The sequence below is a fragment of the Protopterus annectens genome, chromosome 10.part0 (assembly GCF_019279795.1).
Source record: "Protopterus annectens isolate FY-2018-M chromosome 10.part0, PAN1.0, whole genome shotgun sequence".
Lineage (NCBI taxonomy): Eukaryota > Metazoa > Chordata > Ceratodontiformes > Protopteridae > Protopterus > Protopterus annectens.
In genome coordinates this window covers 741,135,643-741,158,528 of record NC_056744.1, presented here as the reverse complement: position 1 = coordinate 741,158,528, position 22,886 = coordinate 741,135,643, and the positions used below count along the sequence as shown (strand labels likewise).

General features: G+C 39.2%; 1 protein-coding gene across 1 annotated transcript in view; it reads right to left on the bottom strand.

Moving 5' to 3' along the window:
* Positions 1–22,886, bottom strand: part of RAVER2 (ribonucleoprotein, PTB binding 2) — a 2,410,893-nt gene that overhangs the window by 2,095,995 nt on the left and 292,012 nt on the right. The window contains exon 2 of the mRNA XM_044085561.1: positions 20,365–20,431. Within this exon, the coding sequence (XP_043941496.1) occupies positions 20,365–20,431 (67 nt within the window). The remainder of the gene's footprint in view (positions 1–20,364; positions 20,432–22,886) is intronic.

The window sequence follows — 22,886 nt, the reverse complement described above, 5'->3', positions numbered from 1 at the left end:
CTTGTGCCTAGTTCCAAGCACAGAATCTCTTCCATTTTTCTGCATAAGATTTTCTGGTGCTGGGCCTCCTGGCCTCCAAAATAACATCCATAACTGCTTTAGAGAGAGGTGTGTTCTGAATGGTTACATTATCCACCATGCAGCCAGATTTAGGGTTCTGAGTTGGCTGTGTAGGATCTGATTGTTTTGTTGGGTCAGCAAATGAGGAATTTGAGGTAATGTCCAGGCTGGGCCTTGAGACAAGCTCTTTAGGATTGGGTACCAGTGCTGGCGTGGCCAGTCCTGGGCAATAAGGATCATTTTTGGCTTCTCTTTTCTGACCTTTAGGAGTACCTTGGGGAGGAGAGGCAGAGGAGGGAAGGCATATACTGTAAGGGCTTTCCAGCTGAATGAAAGGGCACCCACTTTCCATGCTTGTTTGTGATAAGTCCGAGTGCAGAATCTCTGTAGCTGGTAGTTGTGAGGGGAGGCAAATAGATCTATGTCTGGGCATCCCCATTTCCCTGTTATCATGCTGAAGATTTGTGGATTTAGTTTTCACTCGTGAGGATCCATGAGGTTTCTGCTTAGTTCGTCTGCCAAAGTATTGTTTTTTCCTGGCAGGAATTGTGCTTGCAGGTGTACTTGATAAGTCAATGCTGTATTCCACAAAAGTCATGGCTTGTCTGCAGAGGGAACTAGTCAAAGAAAAAAGGTCGTTGCTCTGCAGAGGGGATAGGAATGTGTGCCTCCTTGTTTGTTGATGTACCACATGACTGTAGTATTGTCCGTCTTTATCAGCAGTTGTCCTGGATGAAGTAGGTCCTTTAAGGCTGTCAGGGCATTCTGTACAGCTAGCATCTCTTTTTGATCGATATGTAGATGCATTTGGCTTGTGGGCCATATGGCCTGAATACATTTTCCTGCCATGTGTGCTCACCAGGCATTATCGGATGCATCCGTTGTTAGTGTCTGCCTGGCTGTGGGTAAAGAGAATGGCTGTCCCTTGTTGTGGTGACAGGCCTGTGCCCACCATCGAAACTCCTGTTGCAGGCAGGGAATGAGAGTAATTAATGTTTCCAGGCTGTGGCAATGTTGAGTCCAAACACTTTTTAGATACCATTGTAGTTTCCTCATATGCAGTCTTGCATATGGAATTAGTAGAATGCAGGATGCCATGTAGCCCAGAGCCTGCAGAATTTTTATTGCAGATAACTGGGTCTTTGTTGTCATGCTTTCAAAGTAAGAAGTCAGTTGCCTTTGTTTGTCTGGCATGAGATAAGCCATCTGGGCAGTTGTATTTAAGCTTGCACCCAGGAATATTATCTCTTGAGAGGGTACTAGTTTTGATTTCTTTTCGTTTACTGTGTACCCTATGCAAATTAGTAATCTTTTTACAAACGCCAGATGTTTTAGTAGAATGTCTTTGGTCTCTGCTTGAATAAGTCAGTTGTCCAAGTAGGGATATATTTGAATTCCTCTTTGTCTGCAAAATGCAATTACTGGTGCCAGGCATTTTGTGAAGAACCTGGGCGCAGCAGATAAGCCAAAGGGCAGTGCAGAGAATTGGTAGTGCATTGTGCCAGCTATGAATCTGAGGTATCTTCTGCAAGATTGTCTGATTGGGACATGCAGGTATGCCTCTTTGAGGTCCAAAGTTACTAGCCAAGCCTTCTTGCCCAGCATGGGCAGAAGCTGCTGCAGAGTCAACATTCTGAATTTTGGAACGTCCAGAAAAGTATTTAGAATAGACAGTTCCAGAACTGGTCTCCAGGCTTTGTCCTTTCTTGGTACTAAGAAAAGTCTTGAGTAAAATCCTTGTCCCTGCTCTTGTTGTGGCACTGGCTGAATAGCCCTCATGTCCATGAGAGATGAAACTTGTTTTTGTGCCTCTGCCCATTGATTGCGTGGCAGGTCTGGCATACCTTTTGCCTTTGGAAGTGTGTGAAAGTGGAACCTGTAGCCCTGAGAGACTATATTTAAGACCCATTTGTCCTGGGTAATCATGTGCCAATTTTGTGAAAAAAGTGCTAGCTTTCCCCCTAGAGGTGCTGCCAAAAGATAAGTGCTTGACATTGGCAGAGGGAAGTAATTGGGACTGTCTCCTATAAGGCTGTGGTTTGTCTTCTCTGCTTTTGGAGGTAGAAGCACCCCATTGTCTGGGCCTGTATGAGCCCTGGGGCTGTTGTCTGCCTCTAGGGCATCTGTATCTGCCTCTTTGTGGCCTGTCTGACACTGGAAAGGGCCAATTCTTAGAAGGACAGTTCCTGCTAAATCTGGGTGGCTGTACCTGTAAGAAATCCTTTACTGTCTGCATAGATTTAGCTTTATCCTCCATTTTCTTCAACACCTCTTCTGCCTTAACACCAAACAAAGTATCATGCTGTAAAGGAGCATCCAATAATTTTGCTTTAACATGATCAGGCAGATTCTGTTCCTTTAACCAAGCATGCCTTCTAATGACAGAACCTGTAACTGCGGCCCTGCAAGAGGCCTCCAGTGAATCAAAACCACATTGCAAAGTATGCTTTCCCACTTGTTCAGCTGCATGCAATAAATCCTGCATTTCCTTGTTCTCAGAACATTCAGAATTTGTCAACATTTTCTGTTTTAGCAGTGACATTAAGTACTGCTGATATTTAAGCATATGAAACTGACAATTTAAAGCCCTTACAGCCAAGGTAGCAGAAGTGTAAACTTTTTTCCCCATCTGTCCAGTGCCCTTGAATCCCTATTTGAGGGGACAGGGTTTTTTGCAGTAGAGGCCATGACCCCTTTGGGACCCTGAGATATAGTTTCTGGGTCAGCAGCAGGGTTTTTATATAGAAATTTATGAGAATCTGGAACCCTGTAGTATCTGTCTGGCTTAACAGGTGCAGGAGGTAAAGAGTCGGGAGACAGTCTGGTCTCTGAAAATACATCATCTACAATGTCTAGAACAGGTGGAATAGCAAGAGGCCTGTGCTGAGGTAGTAGAAGAAAGTCCCTGAGCCTTTTCTTAGATTCTGAGTAATCTTGGCTCTCCCAGTGGAAATGCTCCCTCATGGTATGCAGGGTTTCCCCAAAGGAATAATCCTCAGGAGGAGAAGCTGAAGGAATAGATTCTTTTGCATCAGAATCCTAGGGAGGAATAGAATACCCCTGTTCTGAAGAGGCGTCAGAGGAAATGGAATCCTGATCAGAGGAATCATATTCAGTGTCTTGCCTAGGCCTCTTATCAGGAGGGGGGTGGGAACCTCTGATCAAAGTAATTAGGTCTTCAGCCATTTTGAGCATCTGTTTCTTAGGCATGGAAGTCTGTCCTGGAGAATGCTGTACATGTTTCCTTGCCTTTAAAGCTGTTTTAGTCTTTGTCTTGGATGCTGAAGTTGGCTTGATATAAAGCTGTGTAGGTCTGAAAACATCCTCAGAAGCCGATGCCTGCTCAGCAGCTCTGGACCCATCTGAGGGATTAGTTTCCGAAGGCCCAATACCTTGAGTATTCAGAGGCCTAGTTGTCTCCACGTGGGAGTCGGAGGCGGCCTGTGGCTCTGAGGTAGCGGGTATCAGGGGCTGAGAATGCACCTCACTGAGAACTGGCGACTGGCCTAGAAGAGGCTTCGTCATCAATTTTGGACTTCGGATGCCTGTCCTTTTCTTTTTCCTTGCGCTTTTTATGAACTCCGGCCATCAGCTGTTCCGACAGCATTATATAGTTAAACCTACGGCCAAAGTAATGAAATGCAAAATCGTACCGATGCTTAATAGTGCATTGGTTAAATCTAGCACAAATCCGACAACTAGCAACATCGTGGTCAGGGCCTAGGCAAGGAATACAGTAAGAATGAAAATCCTTATGAGGTATTTGCTTCCCACAAGAAATACAATTGTTAACTTTTTCTGACATCGGTCTGGAGCAAGAAAAAAGTTTCCCCAATGGGGTACTTAGCTTTATTGAAGACTTCGGATCTGAAATTCAATTTCAAAAATCTCAGGAGTTGGCCGACCGGCACTTGCGAACTGCTTTTGCTTTGGGCACCGCGCGGCAAGAAAGGCTGAAGAAAATGGCATCGGCTGCATCTTTTATACCCCTGGCACACTGACATCAGGGAAGAGGCGACAGCAACCGACGCCGGGCCAGGACTTTGGAATTCAGGCCGACTGCGGGTAGCCTGCCAGCAGGATAACCCCAAGTGTAATGACTGCAACAGTAAAACACGATGAACATCTGTAAACAGTCAGCAGTTAGCCAGGGAGCAGAGAGAAATAATTAACAAGATTAAGTATGACACAGGAAATGCAAATACATTTAAAACAAAAGTAAGAAATGTTCTAAAGGGATAAATGTAAGAATTGTGAAAGTGCTCCTTCTAGAACACATCAACAAGTCATGAGAAGATAGAGTGGCCATACTGGTCTTCTAGAAGGCAGCTATGACATCAGTTTATAAGATTAGTTAAGATTAGCATCAGAAGCTCTCAGATGTTAACATCTACAGTGAATTAAGAATTTACAGAGGCCGAAGTTTCTAGGAATAATGAGAGAAATATGGGCAGCGCCTTTTATTTTTTATTTGTATCTTATGCAGAATAGCCTGTGCCAAGTTTTTTTTTTTTACCAGCTAACACTTAAAGGAAGCCAAACCATTTATGAGGCTTTTTTCAGACACAAACAGAATAGTGAAAAAAACAGTCATACCTAATTAAAGAAAACAGAATAAAAAAAAATAGGGTACAAAAAAATTACCTATTTGTGGGCTTCTTTACAGCAAAACATAGCCAAAAGTCCTCTGAAGTACATAACTACAGTGTTTGCCAGACCAAAAATCCATCCATCCATACCCAACTTTTCCTGTTTCTTACGTATGGGGTCAGGGTGCCACATCAACAGTTACAATTTAGTATGTGCTAAAATAGTTATCCACAGAAAATTGTCAAGAGTGTTTCTACAAAAAAGATCTCCTTTGATGTCCCCACTGAAAATGATTTTCCCAAAGACTATAGTTTTGGTAAATATAAGGGTATGTAAGTGCTGCAACTGAACTGAAGAACATGCTGTACATGTTGGGGTCCAAAGAAATTCCACATCTCTTTCTTTTAAAATTGAGACCTATACCGATAAAACATTTTCAACTGCTGTAAGAGAGGTTTGTAAGTCACCATTTGAGTAAATGACCTAAACTAGCTTGCAGTTGTCTTTAAAACTTCTAACCCAGGCACTAAACAGAATAATGTACTAAACAGACACTGTCCCAGTAATGAACCATGGGGGCCCTATGATGAATCAAGAGTACAGAGAGTTTTACAGTCATGTATGGAGACATACTTTAATCATCTCCTAAGCCACGGGTCTGTATTACAAGATCGGAACTTTAGTTAATCGAATAACTAAAGATCGATCTTGTAATATCGAAACCTGAAAATGTCAAATGGCCGATTTAACCCAGGAAACCACTTCCCTTGACCGTTATGTGGATTAAGCCCTTTTCTCCAATTTGGAGCCATCTTGGAGTTGGTATATTTAGTTAGGGTGGGTGTTGGGGGTACAGCCCCCCCACATCGGGGTGTGGGGGACGAATTCCCCCACTTGACTTGGGATTTAAAGTTTTTTTTTTGATGCTGCAAAGGGAAGTGTTTCCCTGGGTTGAAATGGCCATTCAACATTTTCAGGTTTTGATATTACAAGATTGATCTTTAGTTATTCAATTAACTAAAGTTTTAATCTTGTAATATAGACTCTAAGCCACCATGTTATCTATTACGTTTTATACTGACTGACATCATGAATATTGAATAATTATGATTAAAGGATAATGACTGTCTTCGTATTCCCAAAAGTTCCTTTTAATTTTTTTGTCAATTTCTAATATTATCATTGACTTGAGGGTCATTAGAGCATCTGAATACTTTAAGAAGTTTTTTTTTTCTTCTTTTATTGCAATGTTTACTTATGTTGGTAGACCACAAGGTTGGTTAGCTGTTAAACATCCCATTACATTTAAATCTAGTGGGTACTGTCAGTTCTATACATTTATCTAAATGGGCATATAATTTTTTGTTCTATTTTCCTACTAAGGTGATGTCTAGGATTATGCTTTAATGAGTAAATCTTGTAAAGTTTTGTTAGAATGTAATGAAATTTGGACTTTTTAACTTCTTGAATTCTGATATATTGGTATCTTCAGATTTAGATGTTCTAACAGTGAAGATCACTAGTTTATGATCCAGCTTAACCAAGTTAAGATATATCAGGGGAACAGCACACGAAAAAGCTATATTCGTTAGGACCAAGTCAAGAACATTTTAACCTCTAGTAGACTTGCCAATGATCTGCTCCATGGAGCTTTTATTTATAAACTCTAGGAACTTTTGGGTGTATCTTATATTTGAGGTACAGTTGCTCATGTTTACTGACTGGAAGATTAAGTCACCGAAGTTAATTGAGTTTTTGTTTATACAGAGTTCATCATCTTCATCTAGGAGCAAAATTTACACGAATTTCATGGGACATATTAGGTGTCCTGTAACAGGTTACAAAGTTACAGCTGGCTTTGTATAGTGTGATTTGGAGCTCAGTGAGCTCTGTTTGTGGATCCCTGGGGATCTACCTAGAGCTGATAGGGTCTCTAACAAATATGGAGACACCAACACAGTTGCCACCAGGCCATAAAGCATGTTAATTGCAAAACCCAGGTATGGAGTGGGTACTTCCAGAACAATTAAAACAAGTTTCAGCACTTACACAGACAGTTGCACTCCAGCTGAAGAAGAGCCTTATGGTCAGGCATCTTTTTTCAGACGTCTGGCATTTAGCAGAGTTACTTTAATGTGGTTCTATTTTGGATTTGAGATATTAGTTAAATTGGGATGAGTATCAGATGGACTTTGCCTAAAAATGGCACTATGAAGGCAACAAAAGTGTTTGCTAGTTTGTGGAAGCCTTGGAAAGAGAGGTACAAACCATCTTTGGGAAAGCAAGTAGGACTACCAAACATCTTGTCCTCTGCTGACACATAATGGATCCACTTGGAATAACAGAATACTTAGCCAGTTGTTAAAACCAATTATGTTTTCTTTCTACCTAGGCATCACTCTTGGAGAAAGAAGGATGCCACTCAAGATCAGAATTTCACCTGCATTTGTGACAGCCATGGACAACTACATGTAGTTCTGCATAATGTTTATTTACTACTCTGTGTATGTACATTTATTATTTTCTGAATAACTGTCATAATATTACTAGTCCACGTATGTATGCATATTTATTATGTAAATCTTATATAAGTACTGTCTACTCATTCTGTAAAATGGAGCATTTCTCCTCAGACCTCTGTTGAAAATGGGATTTGTGCCCAGTTAGACTTTACTGGTAAACAAAAACAATAAAGAAATAAATAAAGAATCTACTGACTACATTTCTTAAAATATAGATATTCAAGTAATCATTCTTCAGGGGAGTGTTATCAAACAAGCTGCACAAAATGATACTAGGTTAATTAAAAATCACCACAAAATATAGTGGCTATGTATATAGAGAGGATCTCTCTCTCTGAATCTCTCATGTACTGTGTTAGCATGGCTCCAAACAGGTAGATCTGCAGCAATAAATTAAGGAGAACCTTCATATGCTCCGAAGCTGTAATATATCTTAATAGCTATAAAATAAAGATGATAAATACTTAGTGAGTTTCCAAATGAGCTTTAACAAACGCTAATACTCCCCAGCTGGATTTTGAATTTAACTTTGCTGAGAGAAATCTGCCACCAGTAGAAATGAGGCAGAAATAATTCCAAGTATACATATTTCTTGAACTCTGTGATTTTAACACTCTCACATAATCCCACATTTATTAATTATATCTCATCAGCTATCAAAACATTAAGGTTAAGGATACTAATATTTAGATAACTGAGGAGATGATAAAATGTTACTAAATGCAGCAGTGATACATGCCAAACCAAGGCAGCAAGTGGATCTGAGTACAACCAACGTAAGTCGAAACACGTGTATAGCCTTATGACGTCATTTGCATATATCCCATGGGCCTCCACTACATGAGGTTTAATGTATTCCAGTGAAGATTCCAGCTTGTATGAGTCTTTCTTGCAGCTTTTACTAAATGGTCATCTGTGTGACTTTTTTACCCTTTCATAAAAAAATATATTCACATATATATATAGAGAGAGAGAGGGAAAGATACAGATATTTATCGATATATAGATTTATGGAGTTTTGAACTGGTAGTTAGCTAATTGAAAGAATCATGTGACCTGAATGTATGTTTTATAATGATTTAATTCTACAACGTTTATCCAGTCTGATGAACTCTGAACAAACTGATTGGCAATATCAGTTTATTTGTACTTACGTGTGTTTTGTCAACTGTGCTGGATTGTGATCAGTAGCACTTACAGTACTTTTTGAGATATTGTTGCTTTTATTTTACTCTCGCTTGGCTTTTCAACCTTTGTTTGGTGATTATAAAACCTTAGCAACAAACTAAACATGTACATTACTTTAACTCTGGGTAGGATGAAAGCAATTGCTTCTTCCTTACCTAAGTTAGCTGAAGAATGCAAGTAGGCGTAAGCATTGTAATACTCAGTGCCCCTCAAAATATTTAACTTTATAAGCTGTGATCCATTGGTTTCTGGTGCAGAGTCATGCAATGAGGGGGGTGGGGAGGTGGACATACCTATTACATCATGAAAATTAGATGTTGGAGTATGTTATGACACTACAATCTGTACTATAGTTCAATCTCTCTTGACTGTCCAACCAATGTTCAATGCATTTAATATATTTTACTTGGTATATTACAACCATAGTCACTTGCATGCAGATTACAATGGTCTTTTCCATTGCTAGATATACATCTGAATAACTCCTTCCTTAAGTAGAGAAAAAATAAAATATGTTGTATATGAAGCGATATGAAAGATAAAAGTGCCATACACAGAACATGTCAACAAGTATAAGAAAATAATACCGGACGGTCTATACCTTTTAGCAAACCTGTGTGCTGCATTTTAACTCACAATTTCAGTAAGTTGTTTCTTTTAGTTTTGAAAACAGTACGTAGGCAAGAAGTCTAATTAAAAAAATTGAGATCACTGTGAGGAGTATGGTATTCCTCAGTCTTGTCAGTTTTATAATCAAAACTATGAAAACAATAAAACTGAGGGATTCAGCTACATCTATCAAGTGAAAGTGTCTGAGAAGGATTCTTTTTTTTTGAGGGGAGCTTTGCCCCTAACCTTCCTTACCTTATCCCCCCTTACTTAAAATTCATTCACCTTCAAGGGTCACTCAACAGTGCAAAAAGGTTCACCTGATCTCATCTCGCATTCTGAAAGCCTGCATACACCTGGCCAATAGAAGTAATCATAGGCATAATTCTAAAACATTACATAAGAAGTCAGTCAATTTCAAGTGTGCAGTCACTAGTTTATATATACAATGTATACTGGTTAAGGCTCTACAAAAATTACAGTTTCAAGCTTTAGGCTTGCATAAAGTCTGAATTATAGCAAGACAGCCACCCCCAATTGCTTTTGAGCATATTATACAAGCTCTGAGCCTATGGAAAACAGCTGCTTACCTTGGAAAAAACTTTTTATATACTCAACATCACACTGAAAAAGGCTGTAAAAGAAATAATTGATATGGCAGCAAAGTTTATATACATTCATAAAATGCATTTCTTTTTTAACAAAAGTTGCAAAAACATAATCTAAAAAGCTATGCTTCACCCATTAATTAGTCACAGAAATGTTGATGCTCCTCAAGGAAAAATAAAAACAACTATGATCTTTGCTCTCAAGGCCATTTTTGGCTAACATTAACTTTCAAAGCACAAATGGTGCTGTTGCAACCTACAACACAAACTGCTTTGGGACACTAGGACAAGACTGTCAAGATTTAAGAACACAGACAGTCATTACTAAGCTGGGCATTAATCCCTACATCACTCGATGAGTTGCATCTGGCTTACTGACAGAACCCACACTGTAAAAGTAGCCGACTCCAAATCCAGCTCCAGACATGTGACAAGTGGAGTACCTCAGGGTTAAGTCCTGGGACCGCTCTTGTTTGGCATCTACTTCTCTGAAGTACAGGCCAACACTAAGGGACTCTGTCTAACAAAGTTCGCAGATGACTGCAAACTGGGAGCCATTATTGAATCTCCAAATGATGTGGATACTCTACAAAAGGGCCTTACAGAAACAGATGCTTGGTGCCAGAGCCATGGGCTCAAGCTCAATGCCAAGAAATGTATAGTTATCCCCCTTGGGAAAAAAACATGTACCCATGAATTACCACATAGGTGGCAGTGCACTAAACACCAAAAGTGTGATAAGAGTCTTAGGGACACAGGTGGACAGTGGTCTCACCTTCGATAACCACATCACCACAACAGTCAGGAAATCCTTCTATGTGGCACACCTCATCACTAAGGGCTTTTTATCCAGAAAAAAGGAGGTCATTGTCCCACCATACTCATCCCTCATTAGACCATTATAGAATACAATGCCCCGTTTGGTATGTACCTCTCAAGACATCTGCAACAACTGGAAAGGCCACAGAAATACCTCACTAAAAGAATCACAGGCCTAAAGCAGATGCCCTATGCTGACTGCCTTAAAAAAACTCCAGCTATACTCTGTCGCATATCATCTACTCAGAGGCGATCTCTGCTTAACATACAAGGCCATGTCAAACACAGAGCTGTTGGACATGCTACACTTAACAAATTCCCAATCCCTCAGAGCCACATGCTCCAGGGATCTAAACCTTGTCATCACAATAAACAAAACATGTTGGAGGGATAGGTTCCTGACCTAGAGACTCCTCAGACTCTGGAATAGACTGCCCATACATGTCTTGAAGAGTGCCTCTTTGGTCCTCTTCAAAAAGAACCTTGACGATTGGATGGGAGAAAGGAAATTCACCCCAGGGATCACGTCAGTCGCCCTGCTAGACAGGGGTCCAGGGAAGTAAAGAGTGTGGGAAGAAATAGCCAGGGAATTGTTATGGCTAGGCTTGTACAGGCCCTAGGGCCGATAGCCTAGTACTAACCTATGATCCTATTACCCATGTACCATAATGTCCCATTACTTTGTACTGATGTAGTTTACTGTACAATGTAGTGTTGTTTTACCTACTATTAAGTGCATGAGGTGGGTCTATATAGATGATAGACAGCTTCCCTGCATGACTTACTGTGGCTCTGTAACTCAGTAGTGTGAATGTCTGTTTACAAGATCACTGTGTTAAAAATTCCCATCATTTCTTAATAAAAAAAATGACACTTGTGTCTTTCGGCTTTTCCCGGTTAGGGGTCGCCACAGCGGAACTCCGGTCCGCTAATGATTGGCAGTTGAATTTTACGTACCTAGTTGCCAGCCCTGACGCACAACCTTCAACGAAGGTATGCCCATTCACGCATGTCTCCATGCAGAAGACGCTCTAGCTGAGAATCGAACCGGACAGCGTCTTACTGTGAGGCGACAATGCTACTGTACAAAAATCATTTAAATACATTAAGACAACCAGGGCATCTAAATCTGTCATCAAATAACTACAAATGTTGCCTACACACCTCTGGTGAATCTATGATTTTGCAAAACAAATAAATATATTCTAGAATCTCATTGCTTGCACATGTTTACTTTCTCCATAATATTTACATTTTACCTTAAGTAATAGGACTGTATCGGTGGTGACTGATGACAATAAACAACTGACTGTTTTGTAAAATAATTACAGTTTCACATTGCTTTATATTCTTGTATGCTTGGCTGAATTCTTCAAAGAAACCAATTTAATGCAAACAACACAATATAATGACTTATTGTTTAATCACAAGTGATTATACAGCCCAATCAAATATTTATTAGTTCTGCAGAAAATTATGCTTTGATATCCTAAGAAGCACAATGTTGCACAGCAGCAATTCCCTTGACTTAACAATTAAAAGAGTAAGGGATGCATTTTGAAATACTTTTCTTTTTTGTAATTTTACTCCACTACAAAATATAGGAACAAGGTAAATTCTGACTTGGATATCACTACCATATAGTTACTGTAAATACACCACAATACAGAATTTTCTTCATAAAATACCTGTTTACTCATTTTGAATGTCCTAAACTTGGCATTACTGCAAGAACAGAAGAAGAAGTTTTAGAGGGTAAACTGGACATATCAGAGGAACATGCAAAGGGGCCAACATTGCTCCTTCATATGAAAAAAATTTTTAGCATGTTATTGAAAACAAAATAAGTTTGGCTGATATACTAATTTAACTTTAACCTGAAGTCCAAATCTTTACACATGTTGACTCCTAAATCCTTAACATGATTAACTAAATCCAGACTAGTAGCTACAGATAGTAGAAAGCTGCCAAAAGACTTGACAGCAGAGGTTTTACTGTTTTACATTCCCACAACATATCAAACGTGTATTAGATATGTTGAGAAAAGAGTTGAACTAAGTCTGAATGATAACTATTCTCACATCAGAAGTAATGATTTAATCTGTCTTAGAATAATCAGCAATTTGTTTGCATCCAACCTGCATATGACGGTTTAGCATCAGTAAATACTATATTGAATAAAACAGGGCCCAAAATAAATCCCTGAGGGACTGCATTGGCTACAGAATGGAAATCCGAAGCAGCTCCCTAATGATTATACCCTGTTGTCCACAAAACAGCTAATCTTTATTCTATAAATAACTATTAACCTTCCAGCTATAAAGTTTTTTGAAATTCATAAGCATTCAGAACTAATGTCAAAGCCTCACTAATGATTTCACAAAATGATGGCATATTACAAAAAGTAATAGTTTTCTAAAGATAATGGTCTTTTCTCCTAAGCCACAATGTGTGGCAAAATAAATAGGTAGGCAGACAGACAGACAGACAGATAAAAGCTAATAACATAAAGTGTGTGAGTAAGTATGTATCTCTGTGCTTTGCTCACATATGTGTCCATGTGTATGCATGTGTGTGTGTGTGTGTGTGTGTGTGTGTGTGTGTGTGTGTGTGTGTGTGTGTGTGTGTGTCTATGTAAACGCATGCTTGTGTGTTTGTGTGCATGTGCATGTGTGTGCAAATATGTGTGTGAGTGTATGCATCTGTGTTTAGACAAATAAAAACAGGAATGACATTTATGATCCAGAAAATGGCTGTTGCATAGAGCAGGAGCAGAAAAGGGTATAACCAAAAGTACTGCCCTTTACCTTTGTTTAGTGACATGCAACGGCTGTACTGCCCAAATTTTAAGTAAGCAATGACTACCTGTGAATTTTATCACTTATAACTTACTATGAATTGCTTAATATCCATGAATAACCATTGAAAAGTGTTTTGTTTAATTACACAAGCAAAATATTCTGTACCATTTGGCATCATATAGGATGACATAATGGTTAAGGTGCTTACCTTAAAGAGACAAGGTGCAGGGTTTGATTCTCGCATGGGGTAATTGGCTAGGCTTCAAATGGCCCAAAGGAGCAGTTAGCCTAGTTCTAATCTAATTTGTAATTCAGAATCCAAAGAAGATGAAAATTGAGCAGAATGTTAAATGAAGCACGCACAAAATAAAGACAGATAAATATATCTAATATAAGCCAACAGATTACATCAGCAACATTCTAGGGTTCTCATTAAGAATTATAGTGTACTGCATATATTTGTTTCTGTAATTCTATTTATAGTGGCAAATCAAATGTATTGCCTTCATAAGGGTATTCTGATTTAAATCACAATTAATTATAACAGTAAACCATGGGATACAGAAATCATCACACTTAACCTCAATCCCTGGCTGTAACTAAATACAAAGGAATAAGTCCAACACGGGTTTCAAAAATGCTCTGTATATGAATACGATCTAGGAATCTATGTAAATAACAAGCTGACATTTACAGAGGATACTTATATTGTAAAAAAAACAAAGCTATTCATACCATTGGCAGATCATCAGACAAATATTCAAACCATGTCTGCAAAGGACCCAGAAGTGATAAAAAGATCTGCACTTGTCATACATTAAGCCAGTTGTAGAAAATAATTTTGTTTTTGTGCATAGACTAAAAGGGATTTAAAATTAGAAGTGCAGAGAATGTTTAATAAGAGGATCCCTGTCAACAGAGGCACAGCAGTATACATAGAAAGACTAAAATTCTTGCAACTATATAGTGTTAGCCACATATATGTTGGTGGTAGGTTGTGTCTAGCATTGAATGCCTTCTGTAATATATTTTTGAAACTTTTAACTGGTTTTGATACCTAACATTGTAAAAAAAACTTGAGGTACAGAAATAACTGCTTCACAAAAGCTTAACTTAAATCATTTAAGAGGAGAAAGCTTTTCAGTCAGTCTCTTCCCATTATGGGGAATGCACTGGGTCTATATTATGTGATCGAAGCTTTAGTTAGTTGAATAACTAAATCTTGATCACTAAATGTCGAAAACGCAAAACCACCAATGGCAGTTTCCACGCAGGGAAACAATTTGTTTGGCCATTATGTGGATTTTGCCCTTTCTACAATGTCTAGGGATCACGGAGTAGGTATATTTAGTTAGGGGGTTGTGGTGCCCACAGTTAATTTGTGTTTAATGTTTTTGTATTTTTTGTTGGGACTACGGCATTGTTTCCCTGTGTGGAAACTGCTGTTTTTTGGTTTTGCGTTTTCAATATTTAGTGACCGAGCTTTAGTCACTCGACTAACTGAAGCTTAGATCATGCCTGAGCATCCAAGTCCTTCGGATTATGCGGAACGCTCCGCATTTAATGAAGAGCGAACCCACTGTTCTGCTGTTCCGCACTGAACAGCTGTGGCTCTGCTACAAAGCTTTTGATTGGTTTCTATACCGCAATTACTGCCAATCAGCATTTTATACAAACTAATGCATAGCTCTGCTACCCTTCCACATTGGCTGTGCTCCGCAGTTTTTGATTGGCTCATAGACTGCATTTACGGCCACTCATGAACTCGGTCTACGAGCCAATCAATTGGATAGTCTGAGGAGGATGGGAGCCAATGAGAGCTCCAAAATACAGGCCAATCGTGTTCCTAGATGCCTTTTCACGCCAAAATAATGGCTTGAAAAAGGCTTCCAGGAATCACAGATTTTACTTCGACAGACTGACTACATGAAAAGTTTGGCTGTAAGAAGGAAGGAAGGAGCGGCTGGCTGCAGACGAAGACATCGCGGGAGTCGGAAGTGGAAGTTAGCCTACCTGTCAGGACAGAGAGGTGACTCGGTTGGTGAGAGGAGTCTGTTTGCTGTGTCAGAACAGAAGGGCTGAGGATTATTTTTCTGCTACTCTGCCCTACAACTGAGTTGGAATATCAACTTTGTGTCATGTTTGTAGTGGATTATTTGTGTTTGGATTGTATTGCTGAAGTGGTACCATGTGTATAGGCAGAGCAGAGGTAAGTGTTTTAGGCTTTTAGCTGTAATGGTTGAACTTGAAAATATTTCCCTTTAGAAGTGGTATGCTAGCACAGATCCTGTTATTTTAGCAACTTTCTAAGTGTGTTGTAAGTATTAATATTTAGTCTCAGTATTTTGTGTCCCTAGTGTATCTGAAATGATAGATAGTAATTTTGTATGCCTAAACAGATTATGTTATTCTAGCATCTTTCTAAGTTTAAAACAGCAATATTTAAAGTGTCTGTTTCTGCTGCTTGTCCCCCTAGTATGTCTATTTTTTTTTTTTTGGGGAGAAACTGTATGCCAAGACAGGTCCTTGTTCTAGCAACTTTCTAGGTTTATAAGAGCAGTTTTTAAAGTGGTTGTATGTTTCTGCTGCTTGTCCCCTAGTACGGCTCTGAAAGTAATTGCCTTTTTTTTTGAGAAACTGCATGCCAAGACTGGTCCTGTTCTAGCAACTTTCTAAGTTTAAAAGAGCAATATTTAAAGTGTCCGTATGGTTCTGCTGCTTGCCCCCCTAGTACGTCTCTGAAATTGCCTTTTTTTTTTTTTTTGAGAAATTGTATGCCAAGATGGGTCCTGTTCTAGCAACTTTCTAGGTTTATAAGAGCAATATTTAAAGTGTTTGTATGTTTCTGCTGCTTGTCCCCCTAGTACTTCTCTGAAAGTAATTGCCTTTTTTTTGAGAAACTGTATGCCAAGACAGGTCCTGTTCTAGCAACTTTCTAGGTTTATAAGAGCAATATTTAAAGTGTTTGTATGTTTCTGCTGCTTGTCCCCCTAGTACGTCTGTGAAGTTAGTTGCCTTTTTTTTTTTTGAGAAACTGTAAGCCAAGACTGGTCGTGTTCTAGCAACTTTCTAGGTTTATAAGAGCAATATGTAAAGTGTTTGTATGTTTCTGCTGCTTGTCCCCCTAGTACGTCTCTGAAATTAGTTGCCTTTTTTTTTGAGAAACTGTATGCCAGGACTGGTCCTGTTCTAGCAACTTTCTAGGTTTATAAGAGCAATATTTAAAGTGTGTGTATGTTTCTGCTGCTTGTCCCCCTAGTACGTCTCTGAAATTAATTGCCTTTTTTTTTGAGAAACTGTATGCCGTGACAGGTCCTGTTCTAGCAACTTTCTAGGTTTATAAGATCAATATTTCTAAGGTTTTAAGAGGAATATTCTAGCAATATTTAAGTTTATAAGAGCAATATTCTAGCAATATTTCTAAGGTTATAAGGACAATATTCTAGCAATATTTCTAAGCTTAAAAGAGCAATATTTCTAAGGTTATAAGAGCAATATTTAAAGTCTCTGTGCTGCTTGTCCCTCTTATGTTGGGCTTTGTCCAGTTTTCTTGCACTAAGAGGTTGAGAAGTATGTCCAGATGGATGTCAAAAGTGAGTTATAGTAATGGGATGCTTTAATAGATCCAATTTTGTTTTTGGTAGAACTTTGTGTAACTTGATCTTGAATTCTTTGTCTTAAATGGCACATTCTTGTAAAAGCACAGAGGGCCCTAGTTTTAAGTACCTTTTTAGGCATCTTTTCCAGGCCCACACCTTGCTGTAGGACAGGGGTAGAACACATCTAAAGTGGTGAATGTAAAATGCAAGTAGTATTGACATGATGTGTGTTGCAAGTGCCTTTGTTAAGCTGGATGTGTTTATCCTTGGCATGGATTTTGAGATAATCAAGGGTGCTCTGAGTACTGAATGTCATGAAAGTCATTCTTCCCTTCTGCAACACTGGTTAGTGGGCAAGTGAGCACCAGAGGACTGAAAGTGTCGTCGAAGCAAAGAAGTGAAGCATGCAGGCCTTTATAGTAAACAAAAGGAGCAGAGATGAGCAAGAAAAGAGGGTGCAAAGTCAGGAAATGTCCAGTGATATGGGTAGGTTATGGTCCTATTGTCTTGTATCTTTGCTATTGAGGACATTTTCTAATTTTCCTTTCTACACTATAGCCCCATTTGTTTCATTGTTTAACACCACTGTTTTACAAACCTGTTAGGTACAGACTACCCAGATTACATTGAGGACAGGGATGTAGATATAGATCACACCCCAAAGAAGAGAAGATACACAATTTTTCCGCCAAGTTGGGCAAGTGCCTTTGGCTGGCTTTCTATGAGTAGGCACAGAGTAAAATTTGCTTTCTGCAAGACTTGTAACACAGATTTCACAATCCATCATGGGGGCCGACATGATCTGCAAAGACATGCCAACAGTGAGAAACACAGGCAGAATTGCAAGCATGCAGCTGGAAGATCTATGGTGGATTTCTTTGGACCTCAGAGTTTAACAAGTACAAAGGTGGTTGAGGCAGAAGTTGGTTTTGTGTCTCTCCTTGCTAAACACAACTTATCATTTGCAGCAGGAGAACACATCCTGAAATTTATAAAGAAGTTTGGAGAGGATCAAGATGTTCTCCGTAAAATGACATGTGGAGCAACGAAGGCATCATGCATTGCACGGGATGTTCTGGGGCCTCATTACCAGAGTGATGCTGCAGCAGCCTGCCAGAAATCACCATTCTGTGTGTATATGGACCAAAGCACAGACATGGGAGATGACAAACTATTAGTCATCCTTGTTGGTTACCTTGATGAAAAGGCAAGGGAAAATGTGATAGGGTTCCTTCATATGCCAGAATGTGGGTCAGGAACTGGACAAGCAATGTTTAATTCTTTAATGCCCACTCTGACAAAATTTAACATTCCAGTTTCCAACATTGTGGGCTTTTCTTCAGACAATGCTGCCTCAATGATTGGAAAACACAATTCTGTGCTGTCTCGTTTAAAGGAGGTGAAGCCCACAGTTATAAACATGGGGTGTCTCTGCCACTTGGCAGAACTCTGCAGTAAGGATGCTGTAAAAGCACTACATTCACCAGTTGAAGAACTTATATCAGATGTGTGCTGCCATTTCAGTCCTAGTGCACAAAGACAACAAAAACTGCAGGAATTTGCTTTGTTCACAGATACTGACCCCCCTCAAGATCATTAGACATGCACCTACTAGATGGCTCGGTCTTGGTAAGGTTATTAACAGAACCCTGGACATGTGGCCAGCTCTAAATTCATATTTTCTCTCTGCAAAGCCAAGGTCTGCTAAGACTGACTTAATTTCTAAAAACTTGCAGAGTCATGGAGTGCATATGATTTTTATGTTCCTTAAGTATGCACTGGAACCCTTATTGGAGTTCAACATACAGCTTCAGAGCAGAGAAAGTCAGCTACTGACACCGAATGTCACTGTGCATAAACTCCTGCAGCAGTACGCTGGCAGAGTCCTCAGACCTGCAGCTGCTGTTAGAGTAATCAAACACAGTGATGTGTCAGTGCTGACTGACAGTAGCTGTGTTCTACCAAATGGTGAACTGCGGATTGGCTATGGAGTCAAGCAGTACATGAACAGCCATAAGGAGGATATTGCCGGCACAGTCACTGAATTTAACTTTTACAAAAAAGTTGCACCTTTTTATGCTGCAGTGCTGCAGAAGATGCTGAAAAAGTTTCCCATGCAGGATCACTTACTGAAAGATGCTGCATTACTTATTAATCCAGCCAAAAAATTGGACATTTCTTCAGGACTTGTCAGAGATGTTGGCTTCCGTATGGGTGTATGTGAAAATGATGTTGAGGCTGAACAACTAATCGATGAGTTCACCCAATATCAGATCGAGGACACGGGGAATCTGACAGGCCCAGTAGATGGGCCCCACTCATGTGTGTCACAGTACTGGGCATACCTTCTGAAGGACCTTTGCACTGAAGGGAAACTGCCACTCTTTAAGCAGCTGATGATGAGCCTACTTTGCTTGCACAAGCGTAAAGAGCATTTAGTATGGTGCGGAAAGTGAAAACTGAACTATGTCAGTCACTGAGTGAAAAAACACTGAACTCTTTGTTGGCAGTCAAAATGAATGAAGAACTGGATGTCTGTGATATTAAGCTGCCAAAACATGTTTTAGAGGCTGTCAAGAAAGCCACAGCAGCATACAATAAGTCTACATCTGACGTATGATAGGATGCTGTTTAACTTGATCTAAACTTTGTGTGAATTGCAATATGTCTGTTTAGAAAATGTAGTAAATGTGATTTTTATTTTTGTAAAGTGCGGTTTCATTTACTTATGGTGTGGTTATGGTATTGCAGATTATCAAATAAAGGTTTTTGGATCTGAGAAGTGTGTGTTATTGAATTTTACAGTTCTACCATGCTCCATGATGAAGGCACGTTTCGCGCAGTGCGAAAATAGGGTGTTCTATATTTTGACCACTTGTCACACATTGTTAGGGTCTGTGTTCCACATTGGCCTCTTAAGAGGTTGAGACCTATGGATCATGTAATATAGACGCAATAAACTTCCTAGGCGCATTCTACAAAGCTGACTGTTCTTCATAAGTCCTACAAATCCTGAATGTTTCAGGAATAATTTAGACTCTTGTGTTGACAGTAAGGTCTACATTACGAGTATCATAGCTTGACTATCTCTGTATCTGAATCAATAAATGTACCTGTTCTCAACAGTGGTAACTCTATATTATTTATCCCTAATACAGCTTTGGAGCAAAACTTTGAGATTTTGTCAAATCTCAGCAAAACACTATATATAAATTTACCTACAGTATTTTATACAATCTGCACCCATAACCAAATGTATAATGCTCATTTAATTCAGAAGTTGTTTCCCTTTCTAAACTATTTCTGCATTGCCGCTAGTAAATGCCTTCAGTGAGCCTTTACTAACACCGCTGCAAAGCACCTGATCTTTATACTGTTATCACTAATATTCCATGCAGATTGCAGATCATCAACCAGATTAACTGCAGTACTTTTGAGCATTCTGTAACACCTTGCAGAGAAAGACAGAACTGTTAAGGAAAACAAGACAATCTGTATTGTAGCTTCCGTAAGTGATCACAGCTGATGCCGCTACAAAAAGTACATCGAGAAGTATTTTAAGACCTACCAGTCCTTTTGTTTCTGTCCACAAAGCAGTACTTCAGCTCATAATCTTTGAACAATTCATGAACTTCCTGTTAGAGAAAAAAAAAAAAACATGTAAGAACAGCCTGTGGTTAAAGAATATTTCTGTCACTGTTAGCATATCTACGATAATGAATAACAATTTCATAACAATCTGGGGGGGGTGGTAGACTACTTAATATGATTCAACAAGAAGTAACAAGATTATCTTACTAGTCATATTACAGCTCATGAAGAAAACTTGATAATAATAATAGTAATAATAATAAACATGGGGTCAGATATGAATTAAATAACAGGAACAAAACAAAGAATAAACAAATTGGGCAACTTCAAGAATACATCAATGATAAAAAATTCAGATTCTAAATTCTGAATAAGCAACGTTAATGAATACTAGTTAACTTTCTTTTCAATCTGCAAAACATGAAATGATTGCTGCAATGTAAAACAGATGTTTACAGAATTATTCCTTTTTGTCACCCATACAGAAAACGAGACCAACAAGGACAGAGAAAGAAAATTACTCAAAGCAACAACCAGATTATGAACAGATGCTTGTCCAAACAATTTATACACATTATTATCACTTCCAAGTCCACCATTAGACAAACAAATGGCAAATAACTTTTTTTCCTTCACAAAAATTATGTTCTTACTTTTCTTCTTTCTTTGGAGACTTTGGAAGAGAAAAGCAGCCCTTTCAAAATACCATGCTTAAATTCTTATGATCTGAACACATATCTGTTGAAAAAGCTATGAATCCTGACATATTAGGTACTCTCTTAGATAATATTCAGATAATAATGCCAGTGTTTCAAATGATATGGCATTTGTATATGGCAAATGAACAGGGGGTCTACTTGTACTGCTAAGATTACTTTGAACTTATCCGTCAATCGTAGGTTAACCATTTTAATCAAGATTTTTTTCCCTACATAATGTTCTTTATATGAGCAATACCTGAGTTCACAAAAGTTTCCCTGCATGTCTTAACTTACCACTCCTGTGCTGCATTATACAATCTGTTGTCACTAGCCTATTTGACCTGCTAACCAAAGTAGAAGCAGAATTCAGGAAATGAGGTGAATTAATGTTTTATAATCTTCCAGTTGACAAGAGAAGTGCTTTATTGCAATGTACAGACTGGTCTAGTATTGTTACACATTGGCCTTTTTTTAAGACAGGAACCAAACTGGTATCAGGAACATGCCCGGGAATGCCTGAAGCTATATATATGTGTTTACATCCTACTGACATGCCCTACACAAGCAGCTACATGTGATAATCGGGAACATGCCCGGGAATGTCTGAAACTACATGTATATGTCTACATGCTGCTGATGTGCCCTACACAAGCAGGAGCATGCCCGGGAATCCCTTAAACTACATGTATATGTCTACATGCAACTGACATGCCCTACACAAGGAGCCACCTATGGTAATCAGGAACATGCCCAGGAAAGCCTGAAGCTACATATATATGTCTACATCATACTGACATGCCCTACACAAGCAGCCACATGTGATAATCAGGAACATGCCCAGGAATACCTGAAGCTACGTGTATATGTCTACATCCTATTGATGTGCCCTACACAAGCAGCCCCCTGTGGTAATCAGGAACATGCCTGGGAATATCTGAAGCTACATGTATATGTCTACACCCTACTGACATGCCCTACACAAGCAGCCACCTGTGGTAATCAGGAACATGCCCAGGAATGCCTGAAGCTACATGTATATGTCTACATCCTACTAACATGCCTTACACAAGCAGCCCCATGTGGTACTTCTTGTAGGGATCACTGTCGACTTCAGACATCTCTGCCCTAGTGAGACAAAGCTGTCCCTCTTCCCTTTCCAGTCCATGACACTAACAATGTCCAATTCTGAAAATCAGCTGCAAGCTTCACAAAGTCTTTCTGATGAACTGTTAAGACTTATTTTACAGAATACGTATGAATGGATATTTTGACAACATGTTTTTTTCCCTTTTCAACTTCATTTCAGTTCTGCTTTACACTCTTATGATTCCACATTGTAGTATACTAGCATAATACAATGGTGTGTACCTCTGATGACACAACAACCTGTGCTAATCTGTAATGTGACAGTGAACGGCATTGATTTGTGACTTTAAGATACCCTAATCTACATTGATCTGTGATGGCATACCAGCCTGTGTCAGTCTGGGATGACACACTCTGATTTGAGTCAATCTGTAATGAACCACTAACCTGCATCAGTTTGTATCTGTATCAATCTGTAATGACACACTAACCTGAGTTGATCTGTGATGATACACTGACTTGATTCGATCTGTGATGATGCACTAACTTGATTTGATCTGTGACAGCACACTAACCTGTGACAATCTGTGATGACACACTAACTTGGGTCAGTTTGTGATGATACACTAATCTGCACTGATCTCTAATGACTCACTAAGCTGCATCAATCTGTGACGGCACATGTAACATGCATCGATCTGTAATGACACAT